The following is a 22,294-nucleotide window of genomic DNA, read 5'->3' on the forward strand; positions in this document are numbered from 1 at the left end:
TTTAGGGGGTTTGCTGTGCAGGCTGCCAAATATTATCAGGTCTGGTACCACTTTGAAGGGTTACTCGCCAAATTCGTCAATATTTGGTCCTATTGTAGCGCCACTGCAGGTTGAATGCAGCTGATGAAGTGAAAACAGAAACCTGAAGTTATACTGTGACGTGTATCCATTAATATGAGAAGTAATTATGACTCCACTTCAGAGACCATGTATTGGAGTGTGACATCACTGCAGGGATCTGACCTAGGGGTGGGCGGAATTTTTGTAATCGCGTTATGCAAATCTCTGCGAAGCGGTAAAATATTTCCCAAACATGCAGAAATTCCGCGAACATGCGGAATTGCTTGTTCGTGATGCTTTTTTCCTGTTCGCAATTGCTGTTTGCGTGCTCGGGGAGAAATATCTTGCGAACACGCATTTTGAGAACGCGAACAAGCAAAATATTTCGTGAAGTCGCGGAATGCAGAATTTTAGACAATTTCACGTTCTCCGCAGAACGCGAAATTACCCAAATTCTGCAAATTCCGCGAGCGGAACGGAATTGACCACCCAGGCCTAATCTGACCTCAGAAAATGACACTCGGAAACTCATGTCAGCCTGTGACAACACTTGAATAACCTGATATCCCAGAGGGACTTCGCTCCAGGAATCTAATGTCAGAAGGGAACATCCCAAGATCGACCTGACATCAGACTGAAATGTGACTACAGGATCCTAACGTCAGACTGTGACATCTCTCCAGGAACCTAACGCTACTCTTTCCTACCAGTGCTGGAATCTAACAACACAATGTTGTTTCTCTAGAAATTTGACATCACACTTTGAAATGACTTCCGGAGCCCAGCTGACATCAGACAGTGACATCACTGGCGAAATGTAGGTCTGAATGGCAGGGCACATGGGACCTGACCGACTGCTGGCGCGCACAGCACCCCACTGAGCGGGATTACTCCTTCTACTCTAGTCTGCACGACTTACACGTGCGCCTGGATTCCTTCCTGTGCTCCCCTGCGGTGCTTACTGCGGTGGCCCGGACCGAATACTTAGCACGTACATTGTCTGACCACAATCCGCTCCTCCTGACGCTGGATTGGATGACTGAACCTCCTAAAATACCATCATGGCGACTGCGGCCGGACACACTGGATGACCCGCCCTTCCGTGCTGAGCTGGGAGAGCGGATCACCCAATATTTTGTGGAAAACGAGGGCGCCGCCTCGTCCCGAGCGGCAGAATGGGATGCGTTTAAAATAGTAGTGAGAGGACATAGCATTGGGAAGTACGCGGGGGTACGCAAGACTTTAGTGGAAGACCTAGAAAAGGCTGAGCGCACATTATGAGAAGTGGAACTGGACCGACCTAATCACCCTGAGTTACAGGAGACAGTATGTGGGGCGCGGGAAGCAGTAGCAGTTGAGGTGGAGCGCCTTCGTAGCTTCGATTATAAGACGTACTTAACGAAGACTCTTGCTGAGGGAGACAAGACTGGAACTCTCTTGGCCTGGCTGGCAAATCCCAATAGGCACAGTCAACCGATTCTGGCCTTACAGGGAAGTGGGGGTCACACCCTTACTGCGCAATCCGCGATACTAGACTGTTTCAGATCCTACTATGAGAGATTGTATAGGACTGAGCTCAGTGACCACACTGAAGCGCTGGACGCCTTTCTGAGTGACCTGCAGCTCCCGCACCTAGAGCAAGAACAAGCGGACGCCCTGGGAAGCCCAATAGACTTGGCCGAAATACGGGGAGCAGTGAAACGAATGGCGCGTAATAAAACACCAGGGATGGATGGGCTGCCCATTGAGTTTTACGGGAGATACTTAGACCAACTGGCCCGAGACTCCAGGTGATTTATAATGAGGCCAAGGAGGTGGGCAGACTCCCCCGATCGATGAGCGAGGCCATAATGATCCCTTTATTGAAACCACGTAGAGAGAGCACAGACCCTGCATCTTATAGGCCATTATCTATGCTAACGACCGACTACAAAATATTGAGTACGGTGCTGGTCACCAGGCTCTTAACCCATATGCAAGATTTGGTCCATGAAGACCAATCTGGTTTTATTCCCACGAGAAACACTACACACAACATTCGTAGACTGCTCAGGTTGGTGGACTCTCCGCCCCCTGATGCGAGATCCCCCCTGGTGTTGGCGGTCGACATAGAAAAGGCCTTTGACATCCTAGAATGGAACTACTTATATAGAGTGATGCAAGAATTCGGCCTAGGAGAGGGGTACATACGATGGACAAAGGTGCTCTACTCCTCAGCGAGGGCGAGGGTAAGGGTCGGATCGTTAGTGTCGGACCAATACGAAGTGACTCGGGGAACCAGACAGGGATGTGCGCTTTCTCCCCTGCTATTTGCGCTCGCAGTGGAGCCTCTTGCGGCTAGAGCTCGGAGGGGAGACTATTACGACGGGCTTGTCCATAGGGAAGAACTCAATTACATCTCCTTATATGCGGATGACCTCCTCCTCTTTTTGGACAATGCGGAAGAGGCTGTGGAAGGTGCCGAGCTGCTACTAGAGCGCTTTGGCGATATATCGGGGCTGCGGGTTAATTGGTCAAAAACCTGTCTCTTCCCACTACGGAGGGGGGTGGAAAACCCTTCACTCCGTCAGAACCTTCGCTGGGAACCCCGCTGCCTGAGCTACCTGGGGGTGCACATCTACCACGAACCAGCGGACCTCCTAGACGGGAACATAGGCCGCTGCATCCGTGCCTTGAGGAGTTGTATGTACTTCTGGGCCACTCTGCCCCTTTCGATGGCTGGCCGAGTTGCACTTCTGAAAATGGTGGCTCTGCCGCGACTATTGTATTTCTTCCGGACCCTCCCCGTGTGGATACCCGGTGCGACCTTTAAACAATTGAAATCGAAGTTGGTCTCCTTTATATGGGGAACGGGCAAACGCAGGATAGCACTGGCGACGCTAACCTGCCCCAAAGATGAGGGGGGCCTAGCTGTCCCGGATTTTGAGCTTTACTACTTAGCAGCTCAGTTGCAGTTCTTCACGCAGGAAGTAGCGAGAGTGTATCGTGTCCCGGAGCGGAGGAGGGAGAACGGCACGCCCCGCCATGTCCTAGCATATATCACTCTGCAACAAAAACTACTTATACGAGGGCTCTCCCAGGAGGAACAGACCCTTCGGTTGTGCTGGAACCGCTCACAAAAGCGAACCGGGCCCGGTCACCCTTATGCTCCCGAAATCCCACTGGACATGGTGACGGCGCTCCCGCATGGCGGAGACTGGTCGGGACTGCGTCGCTGGGAAGAGACAGGGTTGCAGATGATAGGCGACCTCTATGAGGACGGGGTGTTGTCCCCATACCAGGCCTTGCAAGAGCGGTACGATCTTCCGAGGGGGGACTACCTACTGCATGCGGCGGTGGTGAGAGCCATACAAGCGCACTGGGGGGGAGGCCTGATAGAGCCTGTAACAGCACTAGCATGCCAATATACCATGATGGCGGCGGGAACATTTAAAGCCGTTACGTGCCTCTATCGCAGAATGCTCACAGGAACCCTATTGCCACTTACACCACTTAAGACTAAATGGGAAGCGGACCTGCACTTAGACATCCCAGATACGACATGGTCACAGCTGGTGCGGAGAGCCAGAAAGAGCACTAGGAATGCGCGCTTTCAATTGATACACCTCTATATCCTCCATAGAGCTTACCTCACCCGAGTAAGATTACAGCATACTTTCACGTAGCAGACGCGGCATGCCCTAGATGCAATCAAACAGGAGCGGACCTAGTCCATATGTTGCGGGGTTGCCCCTGTTTGCAAGACTATTGGTCGGAAATTGAAGAAACCCTGAACGCAGTCACAGACCGGGGCTTACATTATGACAGCGCAGTCACTATTTTACATTGGTTCCCTCACACGAAGAAGAACAAATTGTCGAGTAAATTTATAGATATGGGCTTACTCATAGCGAAGAGAGAGCTGACCAAGGGGTGGAAATCAAAGGTGGGGCCGACACATAGGAGGTGGCTGAATGAATTCCTAAAATGGGCGTCTGCGGAGAGCACGATACGTTACCAAATGGCTCGCCGTAGTTCAGATGATAAGGCGCAGGATGCAGCAATGGCATGGGAAATACTGGTGCAGGCACTAAGGGATAGCGCAATAGGAGAGGAAGGAGAGGGAGAGACCCAGGACGCGACAACCCCAGCAGTGCAGATCACGTCCGCAGCGCTTCCACAGGATGCACACACGCAGTAACACTTATTGGCTCCGTAGTCCCACGGTTTAGGCACACAAGATTGCACCGAGCACAGACGCAGACTCCGGGAGGGGAGGGGAGGGTGGGGGATCAATGTTAAGGGTTCCAGCAGTAGGCCGAGTACATCTTAATTGGACCATCAGTGCGACACAACACATTAAGCAGTGGGTGGAGAACCATGAAGGTTGACAGTAGAGACGGGCACAGCCTGCAGAGAGTACTGTATTGCGAAGTGATGCCGCCCTGCCTCCGGGATGAGGGCTAAATGGCTGTGTCTACCACGACTGAAAAGCACTTGATGAACGGTAACTCTGTACTGTGTGACACTTAATATGGCTCTGTATGTTATGCATGACCCTGCAATAAAAATTGTTTAAAAAAAAAAAAAAATCAGACAGTGACATCACTCAGGGAACCTCACCTCAGACGTCACTCCCGGCCAGTCAGGCAAAGAACACAAAAACGTGGTTTTACACATTTTCTAGCAGGAGGCATCCCTTTCAATAGTTCTTGCATCACCAGGACTTTGGGGCACATTTGCTAATCTATAGCGCCAAAGTTGTCGTGCTGCGTTGCGCTATGAGGAGACAGATTTGCTGAGCCACATTTACAAAGATACAGTGCTGCAGCTCTGTTCCACAGCGCTAGCGTACAATCAGGCTGTCTAGCACCATGCACGCTGCAAAGGTGTGTGCGTGATGTCTGGCGCAGGCTATGTACTGGACAAATATGCTTCCAATATAAAATAGTGTTAGTAGACTTACTTTAAAACGTTTCCTACTTTGGATGTGTGCTGTGCAGTGCAGTATATTTGCAATGTTCAAAAAGGCAGGGGAAGTAAAACATTTCTTCAAGTTAGATCCTGCCTAAATGAGGCGGTATTTTGTGATGCAAAGTTCAGTGTGCAATATTTAGTTGATAGGACTTTGCATTAAAAAAATGGGCGGTAGCGTGAGATTGCCTATGTGCCACGCGTGGGATGCCTTTTGGCTAAGAGTAACACAAAGCAGTGCAAATCACTATTTGTGTTAGATCTGGGGCTATTTTACAGTGCAAAAATGTTTTCTGTGGGAAAGTAAATACTTCATTAACACTTTGCACCACTTTTTGTGGCTTTGTGACAATGCAAAGTGTTGATAAATGTGCCCCTTTATGCTTAGAGAGGAGATGGGCAGGAAATGCACCAGCCAAGAAAGCTGAGCAGATGCTACATTACAACAAGCATTTACAATGCAATAAGTCTCGCATTTGTTAAAGTTAGAGCTGTTGGCATTGAAACTAACAATGCTTTTTACTTTTGTTTTTTATCAGCAGTGGAGTTATTATAATTGCATAGCACTATTGCCAATGGTATAAAAAAGTAAAAAACACTGTGATTTTTAACACCATGAGCTCTAACTGAACTCACTTATTTGAAGGTGCGTAAATGCTCTTGTAGAAGATAATGTAGAAAGGGCGACTCAGTGAAAAAAATATTTGCCTAGGATTTCACAGATTGTTTCTATAGTTAGAACATGTCTTACCGGGCACACGCACCACACACATACACTGCCCCCACCTTGCATAGGGCCACCCGGGAGCACGGGCGCCGCCCAGGGGCTTCAGGTGCGCTCAGCATGGGGACTCGAGTACAGCTTACTGGACAAACAGCACGTTCAATATTCACACCGCATATTGCATACTTACCGCGCAGCTGTACGCAGGGGAAAGCAGGGTCAGGGAATACACCCCCAAAGAAATACGTTTAGCACAGTATCCTCGTTTGGGAAAATAAAACACGTGTACATCTGTTTTTAGATCCGCTAGAAAATAGTGTGTAATTAGCTATTCTTAAAATTACATTTTAATGCAGTGCAAGAAATTATCTCTTTTAAAATAACACATTGAGTTGGGCGTGTGTACACATAATATCTATTTAGAGTGTGTGCACATGTAGAAGCGAGCGGAGTGGGCTGTGGGTGCAATGCTGCGCCCGTGCTCCCCCGCCAGCCAGAGGGCTGTGGCGCAGTCCACGCTGACCTTTCAGTTTCCGTGCAGTCAGCACGCGACAGATGCAGTGACGACGCGGTGTCAGAGCAGTGCGCGCTGCAGCCTCATTCCATGATCCAGCACTCCCTTCCATGACACAGCTGAAGGCAGCCCGGGAAAGGATGCGCTCGCACACACAATGCATGTCCCCGGGGACAGCGTCTGCGATGCACATGTCCGGACATCGTAAACAACAACACTGCACACACCACCATGGCTTGTTTGATCCCGTTCAAATTCGATCCCACACACAGACTCCATACTTCAGCCATCACCCACAGGCAAGCATGACCTGAAGAAGCGCTGTTGTTCAGATCCATTTTACACATGACCTGCAGGGCGATGTAAACAAAGCAGCGCGAAGCTGCTGCAAGGTGGGAAGCACCTCGCCCGCAGCAAAAACGGACCACTCTATTCTCTTGCAGACTGAAATAAAAACCAAAGCAACAACCTGTTTCCTAACCGTGATTTGTCACACCGGATGTCCGTCCCGTCACAAGCTCCTGTGCTAGCCCGGTTGTGACAGATCACACAGCTGTCCCAGACTATGAATAGCCAGCATGATCGATCAGCATACTGTATGTAGTGCAGGTAGCGTGGCAATGAACTCCTAGGGGCGGGGAGGGGGAGGTGGGGGCAATTCTGTTAAAGGTCTCTCACTCTGACAGCTGCATGCACCAGAAGCACACAACAGGAGGCAGGAGCACCCCTGAGTTATTAATGGGTCACCCCTCCCCCTGCTGCTGCTCAAAAAAACACCCATTAGCATGCAGCACAACAGCCAGGGCATCCCTAGCCACCTCGATACCCGCAGACCCAGCCCGAGCAGCGCTCTGAAGACCTGACCACCACCGTGACCCTGCAGAAAAACAAACGACAAATATGTTGGGTAGCACTCCACTGCTTATAAACTTAATTATGTTTGCTTAAATCATATCCATTTGCGTGTTGCGTGCTGACAGGCAACGTGCTAAGCCCATGAAGCACGTAATTTACAGAAGGTCCCATTCGAATGTTGTCCCGCAGAAAAACAAGCATGGGCACCAACCACAGACCGGTGAGGCTGCGGATCGAGTGTTGGCGGCAAAACCCAAATGCATAGGAGTATAAAGATCCAAACAGCGGGGCGTATTTATATTTAGCAGCAGCCACGCACACCGAGTGGAGTGACCGCAAAACTTGCATACTTCCCCTACAAGCGCCCACATGAAGAATACACCAAGACCACAATGCTTCAGCGGCATCAAATTCATACATTACATCTGTCTACTAGCGGCTAGTCGCGCAGAAAACAACCCGACATTCCCATGCCCCACATTTCAGCACAAAACACTGCATTTAAAACAAGAAGCACACAAGACTTTAGCGGTTCTTTCATTTAGTTGCTTCCCTGTGAAATGGATCCAAAACTGAACAATCCCGCGAGTGGTGCACGCGCGCCCTACAGCGAGACATGTGGTTTCAATTATCGCGCCCGTGTCTGGGCACGATAATTGAAACCACATGACGGCCGGTGTGCGTAATAGACACCAATAGGCCAGGGGTGGAGCAATGCGCCCGCCTTTGGCCAATTGCGTGCTGTCTTTTATAAAAAGATGCACTCACAAGCCAATAGCGTGGCCCAAAATGAAAAGCATACACACAAGCGTGTGCGATTCCTAGGGTCGTTTTCAAACCCCCTACAAAATGTCTTGTGCTGCGCGAGCACTGCTGCGCACTGCACCGCTGCGCACTGCACCGCTAGGCATGAGACCTAAAAACTCTGCCCTCGTAAGTGAAAAAAAGAAAAGGGGTATACCATTTTACTAGTTTTTTATGTGTTATTTCAAACTGACTCACTGGAGCGAAGGCTTTTGCATAGGTCCATAGTGCAGAAACGTTTGTGCACAATGCAAAAATTTGAAAATGGATTGTGGGATCATTTCTGATCATACATAGCTTGAATTTCGCTCAGAAATCATTTTACACATGTGAGATATTTAAAATAGAAACCCTAGTCCATGAACATTCTTTTTCTTTTTAGGTTGAACCTATCAGACAACACAAGCTGTCTGGTTGAACAAGATCTACGGTGGGCTTATCAAGTACTTGCAGGGGTTTACAGCCTGCTCATTGTTTGCCATTGGTTGATTTTATTGTCACTCTGGTTGGCTTTCTTCTTATTTGATGGCTTTCCTTGACAAATCTGACTTTGTCCCACCTCAGAAACAGCGTCTTTACCATGCTCTTGAATGGCTGACAACTGTCTTTCCTCTGCTCACTTTTAGGGAACTACTTTTATATTTTTCTTTAAGTACTCCATGAGAGTGCATGTATTTTCTTGCTGTCTCTCGTGTGCTGCTCTCTCAGATTTTAGAATTTGATAAAATGGCTAATATGTCTTCAGTTTTCTATATAACGTTTCCCAACTGCTTTTTTGGTAGGAGGTAATATTTTGCACCTGTATGTTTATAAATGATTTTAAGATCTGTAGACTTTAGGTAACCTTTGCAATATTGAGTCACTGTAAATAAATACAAAACGCCCTCAATGGAGAAATATGTGTCCATTTCCTTTGAAATCTGTACCCATAAATTAGTCAGGCTAATGCAAGTTTGCCCACCTGAGTGCGTTCATCACCATAATGTTGCATCTGCAAAGTTGTGTTGTATTTTTTAAAAATCTAATGCAGCACAGAACTGCATTTTTTTAGTTCATATGTTTCCGAGATAAAATCAGAGCTTCACTTGCATTCAACTGGAGATTCTATTTTCTAAAACTGAGAAGGTGGGTGTGTAACAGTTTGAAAGAAGTAGTGCTTAGAGTAGGGCATTAAGGAGATTAACAGCCTCCTCTTAGAACAGAGAAATGGATAGGTCTTAACATCATCTCAAAGCGCCTTCCTTACAATGTTGCTTTTTGGTAAACGACCTTCACCCCGCATCCGTAACCCCGCATTCTTCGTGACTGCGCATACCATTACCCCGCAAGTCGTTACAACGACTTACGGAGGGGGGAAGGTGTTGGATTTAAAATTCAACACCTTCCCTAAAGTCCGCACAGACTGGAGTTGGAATAGTACATTTTACTATTCCAACATCCAGCGACCCCCCTCCACTAGTCATTGTAATGACCTGCAGGGTAATGGTATGCGTTGTCACAACGCGGTCGTTGTTATGACTGCATTGTCACAGCTTGCAGGGTAATGGTATGTGGGAAAAAGAGTAATTTCCTTGCTTTTTACCAACTCTATTTTCCCTCCATGCCTCCAAGCATATTTCTTTTTATTTATTTTATGGTTTTCTATAAAGCGCATGGCTACCCAAAACTATGCTTCCCAGAGCTAAAAGCATCCTAACCTGATTTATGTGGCTCTAAATGGGCTTAAACAACCATGTTTTCAACTTTTTCCTATGTTAAACCCCTCCAAGAGTGGAGCTGATAGGGCAGAGAGTTCCAGAGTCTGAAGGCCAAATGTGAGAAGGCACGACCTCCTTGTCTCATTTTATGTATTCTGGGAATGGAGGCAAGCTTTCTATTTGTATATTTTAATTGTCTTGGGGCATACATGGTTTGACCAAATGGTTAGGGAAGCCTGGCCCAGTGTCGTTTCCTCTCATCAGTTTGCAACTGCTGTAAAAAAACTGGAAGAAACAGAATTTGATTTACATCTTTTAAATCTGAAAAGTGGACACAAATGTTTTCTCCATTATTTATTATGTAAACACCGCAAAAATAAGGTGAATTAGTTTGTGCCACTGCCTGTTGCGGGGCCAATGCAGTTTTATCCATTCTCGATCAACCTTGCAACAAAAATGCTTCAAATCGACTTTTCCTGCACCGTATTTTAGCACCAAGGTAATGTCTTTCTACCGCATCCCTATCCCTCTCGTATGTGCAGCCAGAGAGATCAGTGTACACAGAATGGCAAGTCACAAGAACCATGACAAAACAACCACTGACAACGCCAATAGGTTGGCAGCAAATGACAGCTCTATTGATTTTGCCAATGTTTGTTTTTTCAGGAATAAGAGTTCTGGTTCTACAGTGATCAGCATTTTATTTTCTGACCTATTTCTAGCATAATCTCAATTGCAGGCATCTAATTCATACATTTACCAGCTCTAGAGGAAAGCAGGTAATTGATAAATACAATTTATCATTTGTTCCTACATCATTAGAAAAGCAGAACTTTAAAAAAACAAGAACATTATGGTACAAAAAAAATCCAATTTCTTTGCGTACAAAGGCATCAGGAGCCAGAGATGCAAGTAAAAAGTCTCTGTTTAGATCTGGCATTAGCCAAGACCTTTTGATGTTACTAGAATTATATATATTGTATACCTAAACGGGCTTTCATCCCGCACTCTTCATCTATTGCTCTTTTGTTGTGTTATTCACGTTTTTCATCCACTTTTTACATCATACAGCTTCTTGTGATGGTTCAGCCCACTTCAGCCATTGGCTGACTTCACTGTGAGTGACAGCATTCTGCTCTTTCACTGGGTGCACATCTGCACACACAGTGGTTGCCTTCTGTACATGGACTGCTCTTGCAAGGTGTGCTTTTTTGAGACTTAACAATATTTTTGCATTTGCAATATGTTTTATATTGGCGAGGGCCCAGCAGCTTCCCCAGCAATTAAGTTTTGCAAAAGTAAGGACAAAGCAAAATAAGCATTGGCAAAGTCAAAAAGCAGGCAGCCAACACTTCAACATGTCTGGGTTTTCCACCATGATTTGTTTTACTTTAGCCTCCATGGCTTTAATTTGTGCACTGACAATTGAGTTAAACTATGTTGGTCAGTACAGGATGAGGGCTCAAGGCTGATTGGAAAAGCCTTATCCCTCGTGTGGTTATCGCATCTTTGAATTTTGTGCAGATGCCCTTTGTACTACCAACATTATGAAGCGAGACAGCGTTCCAGTCAAACAGTGTATAGCTTGTCCAGCTTCCTGCTATGTTTCAAAACTGTCAAAACAGTACCCTCATGGTTGTCCCTCCAATGGTCCAGACTTATGGAAAAGAAAATCAGACAGCTTCACACTCCCAGACTTTTTAACCCCTTCCGCGCTGATGACAAAGCCAGCTCGTCATGGGCGTTACCTGCGCTACGCGGATGATGAGCTGGCTTTGTCACAAACCGCGCGTTTTTCAAAAATCAGCACACAGCGGGAAAACGCGGTAGCGCGGTAGCGGTTAAGGAGTTTCAGAAGGTGGTACTCGGTTATTTTGGGATTCATATTTCCAATCCCTATTTGATGGTCCTCATAAAAAACCTCCTTACAGAATGGACGTGTTCTTCAAGCGCAGAGATTCAGAGGCCGATTCGCAAAAGTAATTTTACATGTGAGTAAACCTGCATGTGTAGAGTTAGCCTTATACTTTGCAGTAATTTTACTACTTAAGGCTATTTGCCACTTCCAAGCGTAAAGTTACTTCACTTACATGTTCCCACCGATTGAATCGATCAGAAAAAAGTCACTTATGACCATAAAGTCTCACTAGCAGTCACTTTACAAGCATATTTCATGTTCTACACACTTATTGGAGACGCCACAATCCCGGAGGAGAGCTCTTAGCAGTAAAGTGTCAGGGTAACTTAGGTAAACAATAGAAATAACTCCTATTGGATGATTTTTTGCTGCTTAAGAATAAGAAACGTATTATGAGATGTACTGACGTCTCACCTTATGAAATTCTCATACATTTGATAGAAATTGCTACAATTATGGAATCACTTACAAACAGAATAATGCAGAGTTGGCCTCAATATCCCTCTGTGAACCTCTGACAGTTTCTCATCCAGTAAACTGAATTTTAAAGGCAGTAGACTGGCATTGGAAATAAATCAGTCAATCAGGATTTTATATAGCATGGCTACTCACCCGTGAGGGTCTCAAGGCGCTGACATTGGTTTTGGAGTGTAACTTCGGACATTATGTCGTAAGGGGCGAAGTTACATACTGTGATATCTGTACAAGGCTCAAATCCAGACACACTGGGCCTCATTTATGAGGCTGTGCGTCACTTTTACGCTGATGGTGCGTCACTTTTTGTGATGCACCAGTGGCGTAAAAAATGCGCCATATTTACAAAGTGACGCATTTAGGTAGATGCGTCACTTTGTAAACCCCTGCGCCACATTATACCTGCACCAGGTATAATGTATGCAGGGGGGCATTCTGACGCAGGAAAGGGTCGTAGAAGTGACGCAGTGAAACCTATGTGGTTTCACTGCGCCACTTCTTGGACACGAATGCGTCAATTTCTTACGCCTTTACCACACTGTGTGATCTTAGGCATTTCACATTATTTCCCTGCGCCTTCGTCCATTCGCCTATCAGCCATTTGGAACTAGCTGGAGACAATTCAGTTTGCAGTGCGAAGTTTGTACTAAATAAGATAAATCATTTGTTCCTGTGCAGCCAGGGCACATCTTCCTATTCCCACTGATGTGAGGACGTCTTTTTCACCCACAAAAGCCGCATATTTCCACAGCAGGGTTTTAGGGCATAAAAGGACTGCTACAGCCAGAGCCTTTCACTGAACCGCACTAGAGAGTGCAAAAGGAGGATGCATTTAGCACTTTACACAATACACATCCTCCATCAGCGAGTCAGCAGCGCCCTCTGCAGGGGCTAAACATGAACTGATGGACCTTTCCACAGTGTGCTCAGCAGGGCCGGACTGGGAACTGAAAGCAGCCCTGGCAAATTTTGGAAGACCAGCCCCCGTCCGGCGCATAGCAGACCAGCCCCCGTCCAGCACGTAGCGAGCGAACGCAGCGAGCAAGCCCGACGGCCACTAGGGGGGTTTTGGGGGGTTGTCCCCCCAAGAAAATTTTGAAAAACGACAGACCAAAATGGTGAATTTTACAGCATATTTTTCATTACATATTTAAATTGTATCAACTGTCAAAGCACAGTAAACAGTAGATGATGACCTTAAAGAACATCAGGTTACCCACCCAGTCATATGTATTCATAGGCATTCTTTCAGAGAGCACCAAAAATAGACACAAGTTTGCGAGAATATTCTGTACATTGGTCATCGAACGTCACGTCCGGTACATGCTGTGTTTCAACAAGTAACTCCTGTTGTGCAGGAATCCTGGACGTTTTTTCTCAGGCAGGAAAATGTAACATGCATTTGGTTAAAACCCTATGGTAGGGTGACCAACTGGCATTGGTGCAAATTCAGGACGGTGAGTGTAAAAATTCAGGACAAAGGGTCAAAATTCAGGACACAAATTCAGGACAGCAGGCCAAAATTCAGGACAAAACTTCAGGACAATAGGTACGTTTTACAGACACATCAGAGGTCGCGCAATAGTATATAAGTAAGCCCAGCCATTTCCAAACATATTCAACCATTTGCAAACCTATCCATCATGTATCCTTCCATCTATCATTTCACTCATCCATCCCTTCATCCATCCCCTCATCCATCCTTTCACTCATCCTCCATTATCCATCCATCCACCCTTTCACCCTATCCATCTGTACACTTATCCATCCACTCTTCATCCCATCCATCCATTCACTCATCCATTCAGCCATTTACCCTTTCACCAATCCAGCCATCCTTTCACTTACTAATCCTTCCACCCATCCACTATTTTAGTCATCCACCCATCCTCCCTTTCTCTCTCCATCGACCCTTTCACTTAGCCATCCTTCCTTCCATCCATCCATCCACCCATCCATCTATCTACTCATCCACTCATGAATCCATCCATTGACCCTATCACTCATCCATCTATCATTTCACTCCTTCACACATCTATTCATCCTTTTGTCCATCTACCCTCCCTTTCACTCACTCATCCATCCTTACATCCACCCTTTCACTCATACGTCCATTCATTCACCCTTGCACTTATCAATCCAGCAATCCATCCATCATTTCACTCATCCACCTACCCTCCCATCATCCACCCAACCATCCACCCACCCACCATCCACCCACCCACTGATCCATCCTTTCACCCACCCACCATCCAATCCACTGATCCATCCTTTCACCCACCCACTATCCACCCACCCACTCATCCATCCATCCTTTCACCCACCCACTCATCATCCATCCATCCTTTCACCCACCAACTCTCCATCCATCCATCTTTTCACCCACCCATCATCCATCCATCCATCCGTCCTTCCCCTCATCATCCATCCTTCCCCTCATCATCCATCCTTTTCCCTCATCATCCATCCATCCTTTTCCCTCATCATCCATCCATCCATCCTTCTACCCACCCACTCATCATCCATCCCCCATCCATCCATCCTTCCCCTCATCATCCATTCTTCCCCTCATCATCCATCCATCCATCCTTTCACTCACCCATCCATCCATCCTTCCCCTCTATCCATCCCCTCATCCATCCATCCATCCCCTCACCCATCCATCCATCCCCTCACCCATCCATCCTTCCTTCCCCTCACCCATCCATCCTTCCTTCCCCTCATCCATCCATCCTTCCCCTCATCCATCCATCCTTTCCCTCATCATCCATTCTTCCCCTCATCATCCATCCATTCATCCTTTCACCCACCCATCCATCCATCCTTCCCCTCTATCCATCCCCTCATCCATCCATCCATCCCCTCACCCATCCATCCATCCCCTCACCCATCTATCCTTCCTTCCCCTCACCCATCTATCCTTCCTTCCCCTCACCCATCCATCCTTCCTTCCCCTCATCCATCCATCCTTCCCCTCATCCATCCATCCTTCCCCTCATCCATCCATCCTTCCCCTCATCCATCCTTCCTTTCATCCATCATCCATCCTTCCCCTCACCCATCCATCCATCCATCCATCTCATCCATTTATTCTTCCCCCTCATCCATCCTTCTCCTCATCCATCCTTCCCCTCCATCCATCCATCCATCCTTCTCCTCATCCATCCATCCTTCCCCTCCATCCATCCATCCATCCATCCATCCATCCATCCTTCTCCTCATCCATCATCCTTCCCCTCATCCATCTTTCCCCTCATCCATCATCCAGCTACCCTTCCACCCATACATCCAGCTATTTATCATTTTCTCTCCATCCTTCCCCTCACTCATCAATCCATCCATCCTCTCTCATTATCCATTTATTCAATCTTTCATTCATCCATTCACCCTTTCACTAATTCATCCAGCCATTCACCCAACCCTTCACTTACTTACTCGCCCACCTTTCCATATTAATTTTGAGCTGAGCCCTTTTGAGAAGAGGCCCATCAAGAACGTCACCCTCGCTGCAGGGGCCGTTCCAGGACTGGGACAGAAGCCACCCTGGGCGGAGACAGGATCCACCACAGGGGGGACAAGAGCCATCACAGGTGGGGGGTGGACTGGAGCCACCACATGGGGGGAAAAGAGCCATCACAGGCGGGGGTGGACTGGAGCCACAACATGGGGGGACAAGAGCCATCATAGGCGGGGGTGGGGGTGGACTGGAGCCACCACATGGGGGGGACAGGAGCCATCAGTGAGGGGAGGGCAGGAGCCATCACAGGAGAGTGAACAGGATCCAGCAGGGTGGGCACAGGGGTGGGCATGCAGTATTCTAGTATCATCTTGGGCTCCTTGCCCCCTCCTGCACAAGACAACGAGAAGACAGGCTCTCTGTCCAAAATGCCATCCCCCACTGTGATGTACAGTACTTACAGGAGATACTCTAAGAGAACTGATTGAACTTGATTGTCCTCTATACTTTGTTAATCAGTGTGGGTGCGATTGTGCCATTTCTTTATTTTATTACATTATAGACTGCATGTTTGAAGAACCGAGGTTTGCTTACAATTTAGTGACAGTAATTACGCTCAGAACCACGTGCTGCCTCGGTGTAATCAGGGGTGTAATCTGGCCGAGTCTCGGATGTTTGGGGCCCTGGGTAGAAATGGAATGTGTGAGCCCCCCTCTAAATAGCAGAGACATGACACATTCAGGGCTGTTTGCATGTGAATAGATGTCGCTGCTCCTGAAGTTGCAGCCCCTCCCTCTCAGTCACCTTGGAAGCACCTCTTAACAGGTCATCAAGGGCTGGAGGTGTAAGGGTTGCCCCCCCTCCCTCTCAGTCACCTTCGAAGCACCTCTTAACAGCCGGTCATCGAGGGCTGGAGGTGTGAGGGTTGCCACCCCGCTGTGCAATGTTGGCTGCAGTCCGATAAATTAGTTGTTTAACTATTATTTCTTATGCTGTGAAGCTAGCAGCTAACGTAAACTCTCTCTTTACTCAAATGATTGTTATTTCTGATATTTATGATTCCCTCTTCTTCACTGCTTTATTTTGTCCGCGAGCAAGTGTCACTCATAGTCGTTGAAATGTCACACATAATTTCAGTGAAATTATCAAAATCCTGGTCACACTCACACATACTAATCTGAAACCTTGGCAGCTATGAGTCAGTCACCTCCACACTGCCACCAGGGCCTGGTGGTCACGTGACGTAGCGCTGGAGAAGCAAACAGCGCAGCGCTGCCTGCTTCTTTACTTTCAAGTTTCCCGGGGGGGAGGCCAGGGCCAGGCAGAAATTAAAACTGACTGACTCACTCACCTCGGCGCCGGCGGCCTGCTGTCCAGTGTCTGCTGACTGCTGTTGGTGGTGGGGTCGGTCAGTGTCGGGTCACGGACGGTGGCACAGGCACTGTGGCAGAGGGGGGTCGGGCTAGGCCTAGGCGGCGGCGCTAGTAGCCAGTCCACTGCCAGAAGCCAGCCATTAGAATAAAATTAATTTATGGGCCTGGGCCTGGGCCTGGCGGGACTCTCCAACTCCGTGCGCGACTGCAGACTCCTCTCGTCAGTCACGCGCAGGCCTGCCAATGCGCATGCGGGAAGGAGGAGAATTACACCAGCCGCACCTAGAGAGGCGCGCCGCGGCCCGCGCGCAGACGCGGCAGAAGAGGGGGTAGGCATAATTCTGCGCGCTGCGCACAGGCACCTCCCCCCTCATCCTCCATTTGTTTATTGTTAGGTAACGGCCCGGTTTGCATGCACATACTGAGTCTTGCAGTTGCAGCGCTTGCTTGGGGGGGGGTAGTGACAGTGTTCGTACACGGTGCAGACGGTGACCTGCATGCATAGAGTGAGTCAGACACAGGATGATGTGCGAGTGCGGCCGTGAACAAAGTGAGTGTCGTGACGCACGCTGCCGGGGGCAAAATCGGCCCCCAGACACAAAACCGGCCCCCTTTTCGGAAACCGGCCCCCAAAACCCTCTAGCCGACCGGGGGATTGCCCGGTGCCCGGACTCACCAGTCCGGGCCTGGTGCTCAGCCACAAGGATGGCATGTCGCTCCAAAGGATGGCTGTGCTGTGTGAGTGAAGCTTGCACTGCTGCTTAAAGTGCTCTGCCTATGTTGTGAGTGAGGACAGCTTGTACTATTGCTGTTTTCCCTGCCGCCTGTCCTGTTTTAAAGCAAGCCTGCCCTGCACTTGTCCATGATTGGTTGACTTTACCGCACCTCATCCCATCTGGTACCTGTGCTGTGTGTGTGTGTGTGTGTGTGTGTAGGTGTCTCTCCCCTCACACTGCTGCTGCCAGTGCTACTACCCCAGTGTTGTGTGTGAGGAAAGTTTTGTAAGTGTGAGGGAGCCGTGGACTGCCATAGTTCATCTAATACCCTTTCCCTATGAGAGGAAAGCTTTTGCCGTCTAACTTACTGCCAGTGCCGCAGAAGATGTGTGTGTTTTTGTGTGTGTGTGTTTGTGTGTGAGGGAGCAAGCACTACATCTGCCCCTGCTGTGCCTGTTTTGTGTGCATGAGGAACTCTGGCATTACTGTTCTCTTTGTTGTACAGCATCTATTTTTCACTATAAAATAGGCTAAAATGTTGACATTGCCAATGCTTGTTTTTCAGAAACAGTGTTGCAGCTTTGGCTGGAGGAGACAAGAGGTCAGCTGGACCTGCGGATTGGGACGAACTGGAGACATGAACTGGTGAGACCCCCAGGCCTTCTGTGCTCCCTTATATCTTCTCTTATCAATTCAATTTTAAAGCTTTATTCGACTTCAGTCATAAAAGCATTTCCACCTAATTCTATACAATAAATACTAACCTAATACACAGAATATAAAATAAGTATTAAACAAGAAATCCATCGAATACATTAGCTATTTATAACATTTTTAAGAACCACCCTGACTCGTACTCACAAGACAAGGCATTAAAAACATAGTAGACGAGATACCTCACAACATTCTTCCTATTAGGGCGCGTGTTCGAATCACCCAGGCCCAGGCTAAGAACTGAGCAACAGCAATTGCGAACTGTGGCGAACAATCAGTTTCCAGAATTCTAAGTGCTGTAGCTTGGCAACGCGTCCCCAAATTAAGACAAACAGGCCTTATCCATTTGTGACGCGGGTTGGCATATAAAGGGCAGCAAAACAATACATGAGAAATATGCTCAATTTTGTCCTTACAATGGTAACAATGCTCGTCCCAAGATATAGACCATTTCTTTTTAAACACATTTACTGGGAGTGATCCAACTCTGAATTGGAAATACAGCTTCCTGTCGTACGGCTTCTCGATCAAGTCCCAGTAAGCTTCATACGAGGGAGCCATTTTTAGGTCCAGGAAGCGCCTCGTAAGCGAGGTGTTAGTCCAATTAGAGAAGGTTCTAAGGTTCACCATCTCCCAGTACATTTGTTTCAGCCTGATCTTTGAGGGAAAACAGGACACATCAGTGTTACACCATAAGTGATCTAATGTTGGTTGTTGCAATACCCCCCGTAGTTCTTTCAACCAGGCAATTTTATGAAAATTATCAAGTGAAATAATGTCAGTCAGTGCTAAAGTGTAGTGTGCTAACTCTGGGGTCACCATTAAACGTCTCCAATATAGCAGTGGACGCAATCTCGCTAAATCTGCAATGCTTTTCCTGCCAAGATCTAGTTTTAGAGGGATGGTTGGCGTGCTTTGCGGTACCCCTACCAGCCCACGAAGGAACTTATTTTCTGCGATAATCAGGTTTGCTAGATCACTAAAGCCCCAAAGCTCTGAACCATATAGGCTTGCACTTATAACTTTCATGTGATAGATCTCGAGTGCACAGTTTACAGGCTTAGTAAGAGAAGCTCTATGTTTTAATGATAATGCTCCTGTATCGCCCGCAAACATTAGTACGGGCACATGTGATCCAGCTATTTTCGGGGCATCGGAAGGGGACCTCTTCAGGAATTCTACTATACCATTTATATATATTGAAAACAGTGTAGGTGCTAGGACGCAACCTTGCCTCACCCCACGCTCTACGGGGAAAGGCTCAGTTACTTCTCCCTGTGAACCCCATCTAATTTTGGCGTAATTATTTTCATGCAATCGCATCAGGAGAGTGAGAAGTTCTTGGCTTATCCCTGCGTCAGCTAAGACCCTCCAGAGCTTGTCCCTGGGAACCAAGTCAGTCAGTCAAAGCACGCTTTATTCGATTTAAAAAAACCCATAAAAAGCACATACAATACATATACATTAAAATCACATTTCATAATTAATACAATAAACAGGGCAAACCCAAAGTTGACCAAACTACATCGTGTCTGACACTATTAAAAGATACCTTATTTACAATAAAATGTTCAGTGGAGCTCGTTTTTTTCTAATACGACAAGCTTCTGCTACGAAACTGGCAACACTAAAAGTAATGTAGATATTGCCCAACATCTGGAGGTAAATTAAAGCAGGTCTAACTTGGATGAAACCTGCCTCCCTCAGCACGGGTAACAGATGTTTTTTCCTAGCAGCAGTATAAAACCCACAAAACATCGTAAAATGCATGGTATCTTGCTCAGAGAAATTATCACAATCACAAGGGGGGGCATCTTTCGGGTGATTCCATGATGGATAGCAGCCCAAAGAAAATTGAATCAGGTTAAACCTGAATCTCGTTAATAAAAATCTATGAAGGGGTCTTGTAACAAAATTCAGGTATGGTTCCAGGGTTGGGGTAGTGATTAACATAGAGTGTGCTCTTACAGATGGTTTCATTATTTCCTTCCCCTCTCTATTAAGGCGGACCCTGTCTGTAAAATGGACTTTAATCCACTTTACGTCCTCTCTCTTAATGTTACGAGGAGATAGAAAAAGTTCCAATCTACCTAAGGCTGAAAATGTATTTTTTAAAAACTTCAGCCAGGGTATGTTCATGGCATGGTCCAAAGACATGACGTCCTCCAGGATAAGATGGTTCAAAGTTAATTCTGGATTCAGTCATGTCCTTGCCCAAAGTAAAAGAGGTGCCAGATTCAACTTGTCTGTAATATAACCCAAACCTACTTCCTCGTGAATGGAGAATGTAGGGGTCGATTTTGGAACTGAGAGCAATAGTCTAATTAACCTATTTTCTACCCTTTGGATTTTATCTTGAGTAACATAGCCCCACAGGGCGGCCCCATAGGTGGCAATAGGGATACACTTGGTGTTATAAACCTTCAAAAGTACTTCCATTGGCACGGCCCCCAGCCTTTTGGAGAAACCCAACAGGGCAGTTGTTGAACGGGCCAAGGCTAAACTCTTCGCCTTTAACTGTGGGGCCCATGACCCCCTTTCATCAAAAAGGACCCCCAAATAGGGAAAGACCGGGACCCTGGAAACCACCTCGCCCTTGCATATGAAGGTTTTGGATCTTAATTTCCCTCTCTGTTTACCCACTATCATAGAATGGGATTTTTTCGCGTTTACCTTTAGGTCAAGTTTTTCCATGAAGGAGCCAAAACGATCCAATAGTGTCTGTAGACCGATGCCCGTACGGGCAATCAGTACCGCATCATCCGCGTATAGGAGGGCCGGAATCGGCTGGCCTCCCACACGCGGCACATCTGCCCCCCCCTCCTCCAGCTGTTTTTCCAACCCATTTATATAAATGGTGAAAAGTAGGGGGGGCAGGATACACCCTTGGCGGACCCCTTTCTCTGACCTAAAAGCACCCGTACATCTCCCCTTATTTGTGACCCTTACTTTGGCAAATAACTCCTGGTGTAAGGAGGCTATAAAAGCAACCAGTGAAGAGTCTATCCCCATCTCAAGAAGGATTGGCCACAGTTTGGACCTGTTTACCAAATCGAAGGCCGAGGAGAGGTCCATAAAGGCCAAATAAAGGGACCCCTCCCCGGCCACCACATATTTGGCAATTAAAAGGTGCAAATTCAAACATTGGTCCAGGGTGCCTCGTCTCTCTCTGAACCCATATTGTATGTTTGAAAGCCCTCCACAAGCCTCCAAATTTTCGCTAAGTTTGGCCAATAAAACTCTGCCCAAGATCTTAATGGCCGAATCAAGGAGGGAAATGGGTCTATAACATCCCGGATCCTCACGTTTTCCTTTTTTAAAAATTGGCACTATAATGGAGATTGCCCAGGTATTGGGGAACACCTTATCATTCGCTGCCCTAAAAACTTTAGGTAATACCTGGGACCAGATTTTCGAAGAATATCTATATAGGTCCGCAGGTACGCCATCAGCCCCCGGGGCCTTATTTTTTGAGGTCTCCAGGATGGCCTTTAATACTTGCTCCTCTAAAAAGACTATCGGGGAGGAAACCCGCACTGTCAATTGGCGGGACGGTGCTATACCAATCTTGTCACCATAGACGTCTTTAAAGTGATCAACCCTCTTCTCGTCCGGGATGACACAGTCAGTGGCTACATTTTGTTCTCCTGCAAAAAAAGGGTGATTAATAATCTCCCAAAATTTCTTGCTATGACGCAAGACATCAACAGAGAGGAGTCTGTCCCACGCTTCGCTTTTAATTTAATCTTTTCTCCCCTTTAAGGTCTTTTTATATTCCCTCCTCAAACTGGCAATAAGCAGCCTATCCCTTGGTATTGCTTTTAATGCATGCATTAAACGGGTATGTATTCGTGAGCAATCAACATCAAACCACTTTAATGTACTAGGAAATCTCTTAGTGGGCATAACTGTCAGCTCCTTCGTTATTTGAGCACATATGGATTCAAAGGCTCGAACAATTGTACTATTGGAGGCCTCTTGTTCTAAACAAGTCAAAAGCTGACTTTAGCTCCATAAAGACAGCATATAGAGGGT

The 22,294-nt window shown here is 47.1% G+C and overlaps 1 protein-coding gene and 1 pseudogene across 1 annotated transcript in view; one reads left to right on the top strand and one right to left on the bottom strand.

Annotated features, from left to right (window-relative positions):
* Positions 1-22,294, top strand: part of LOC144768088 (complement C1s subcomponent-like) — a 118,494-nt gene that overhangs the window by 9,385 nt on the left and 86,815 nt on the right. Inside the window, exon 2 of the mRNA XM_078651474.1 lies at positions 18,111-18,190. Coding sequence (XP_078507600.1) covers positions 18,183-18,190 — 8 coding nt within the window. The 5' untranslated portion in view covers positions 18,111-18,182. The remainder of the gene's footprint in view (positions 1-18,110; positions 18,191-22,294) is intronic.
* On the bottom strand, positions 10,938-11,577 carry LOC144768932 (putative RNA-binding protein 18 pseudogene; annotated as a pseudogene).

The sequence above is a fragment of the Lissotriton helveticus genome, chromosome 7 (assembly GCF_964261635.1).
Source record: "Lissotriton helveticus chromosome 7, aLisHel1.1, whole genome shotgun sequence".
NCBI classification, from domain to species: Eukaryota; Metazoa; Chordata; class Amphibia; order Caudata; family Salamandridae; genus Lissotriton; species Lissotriton helveticus.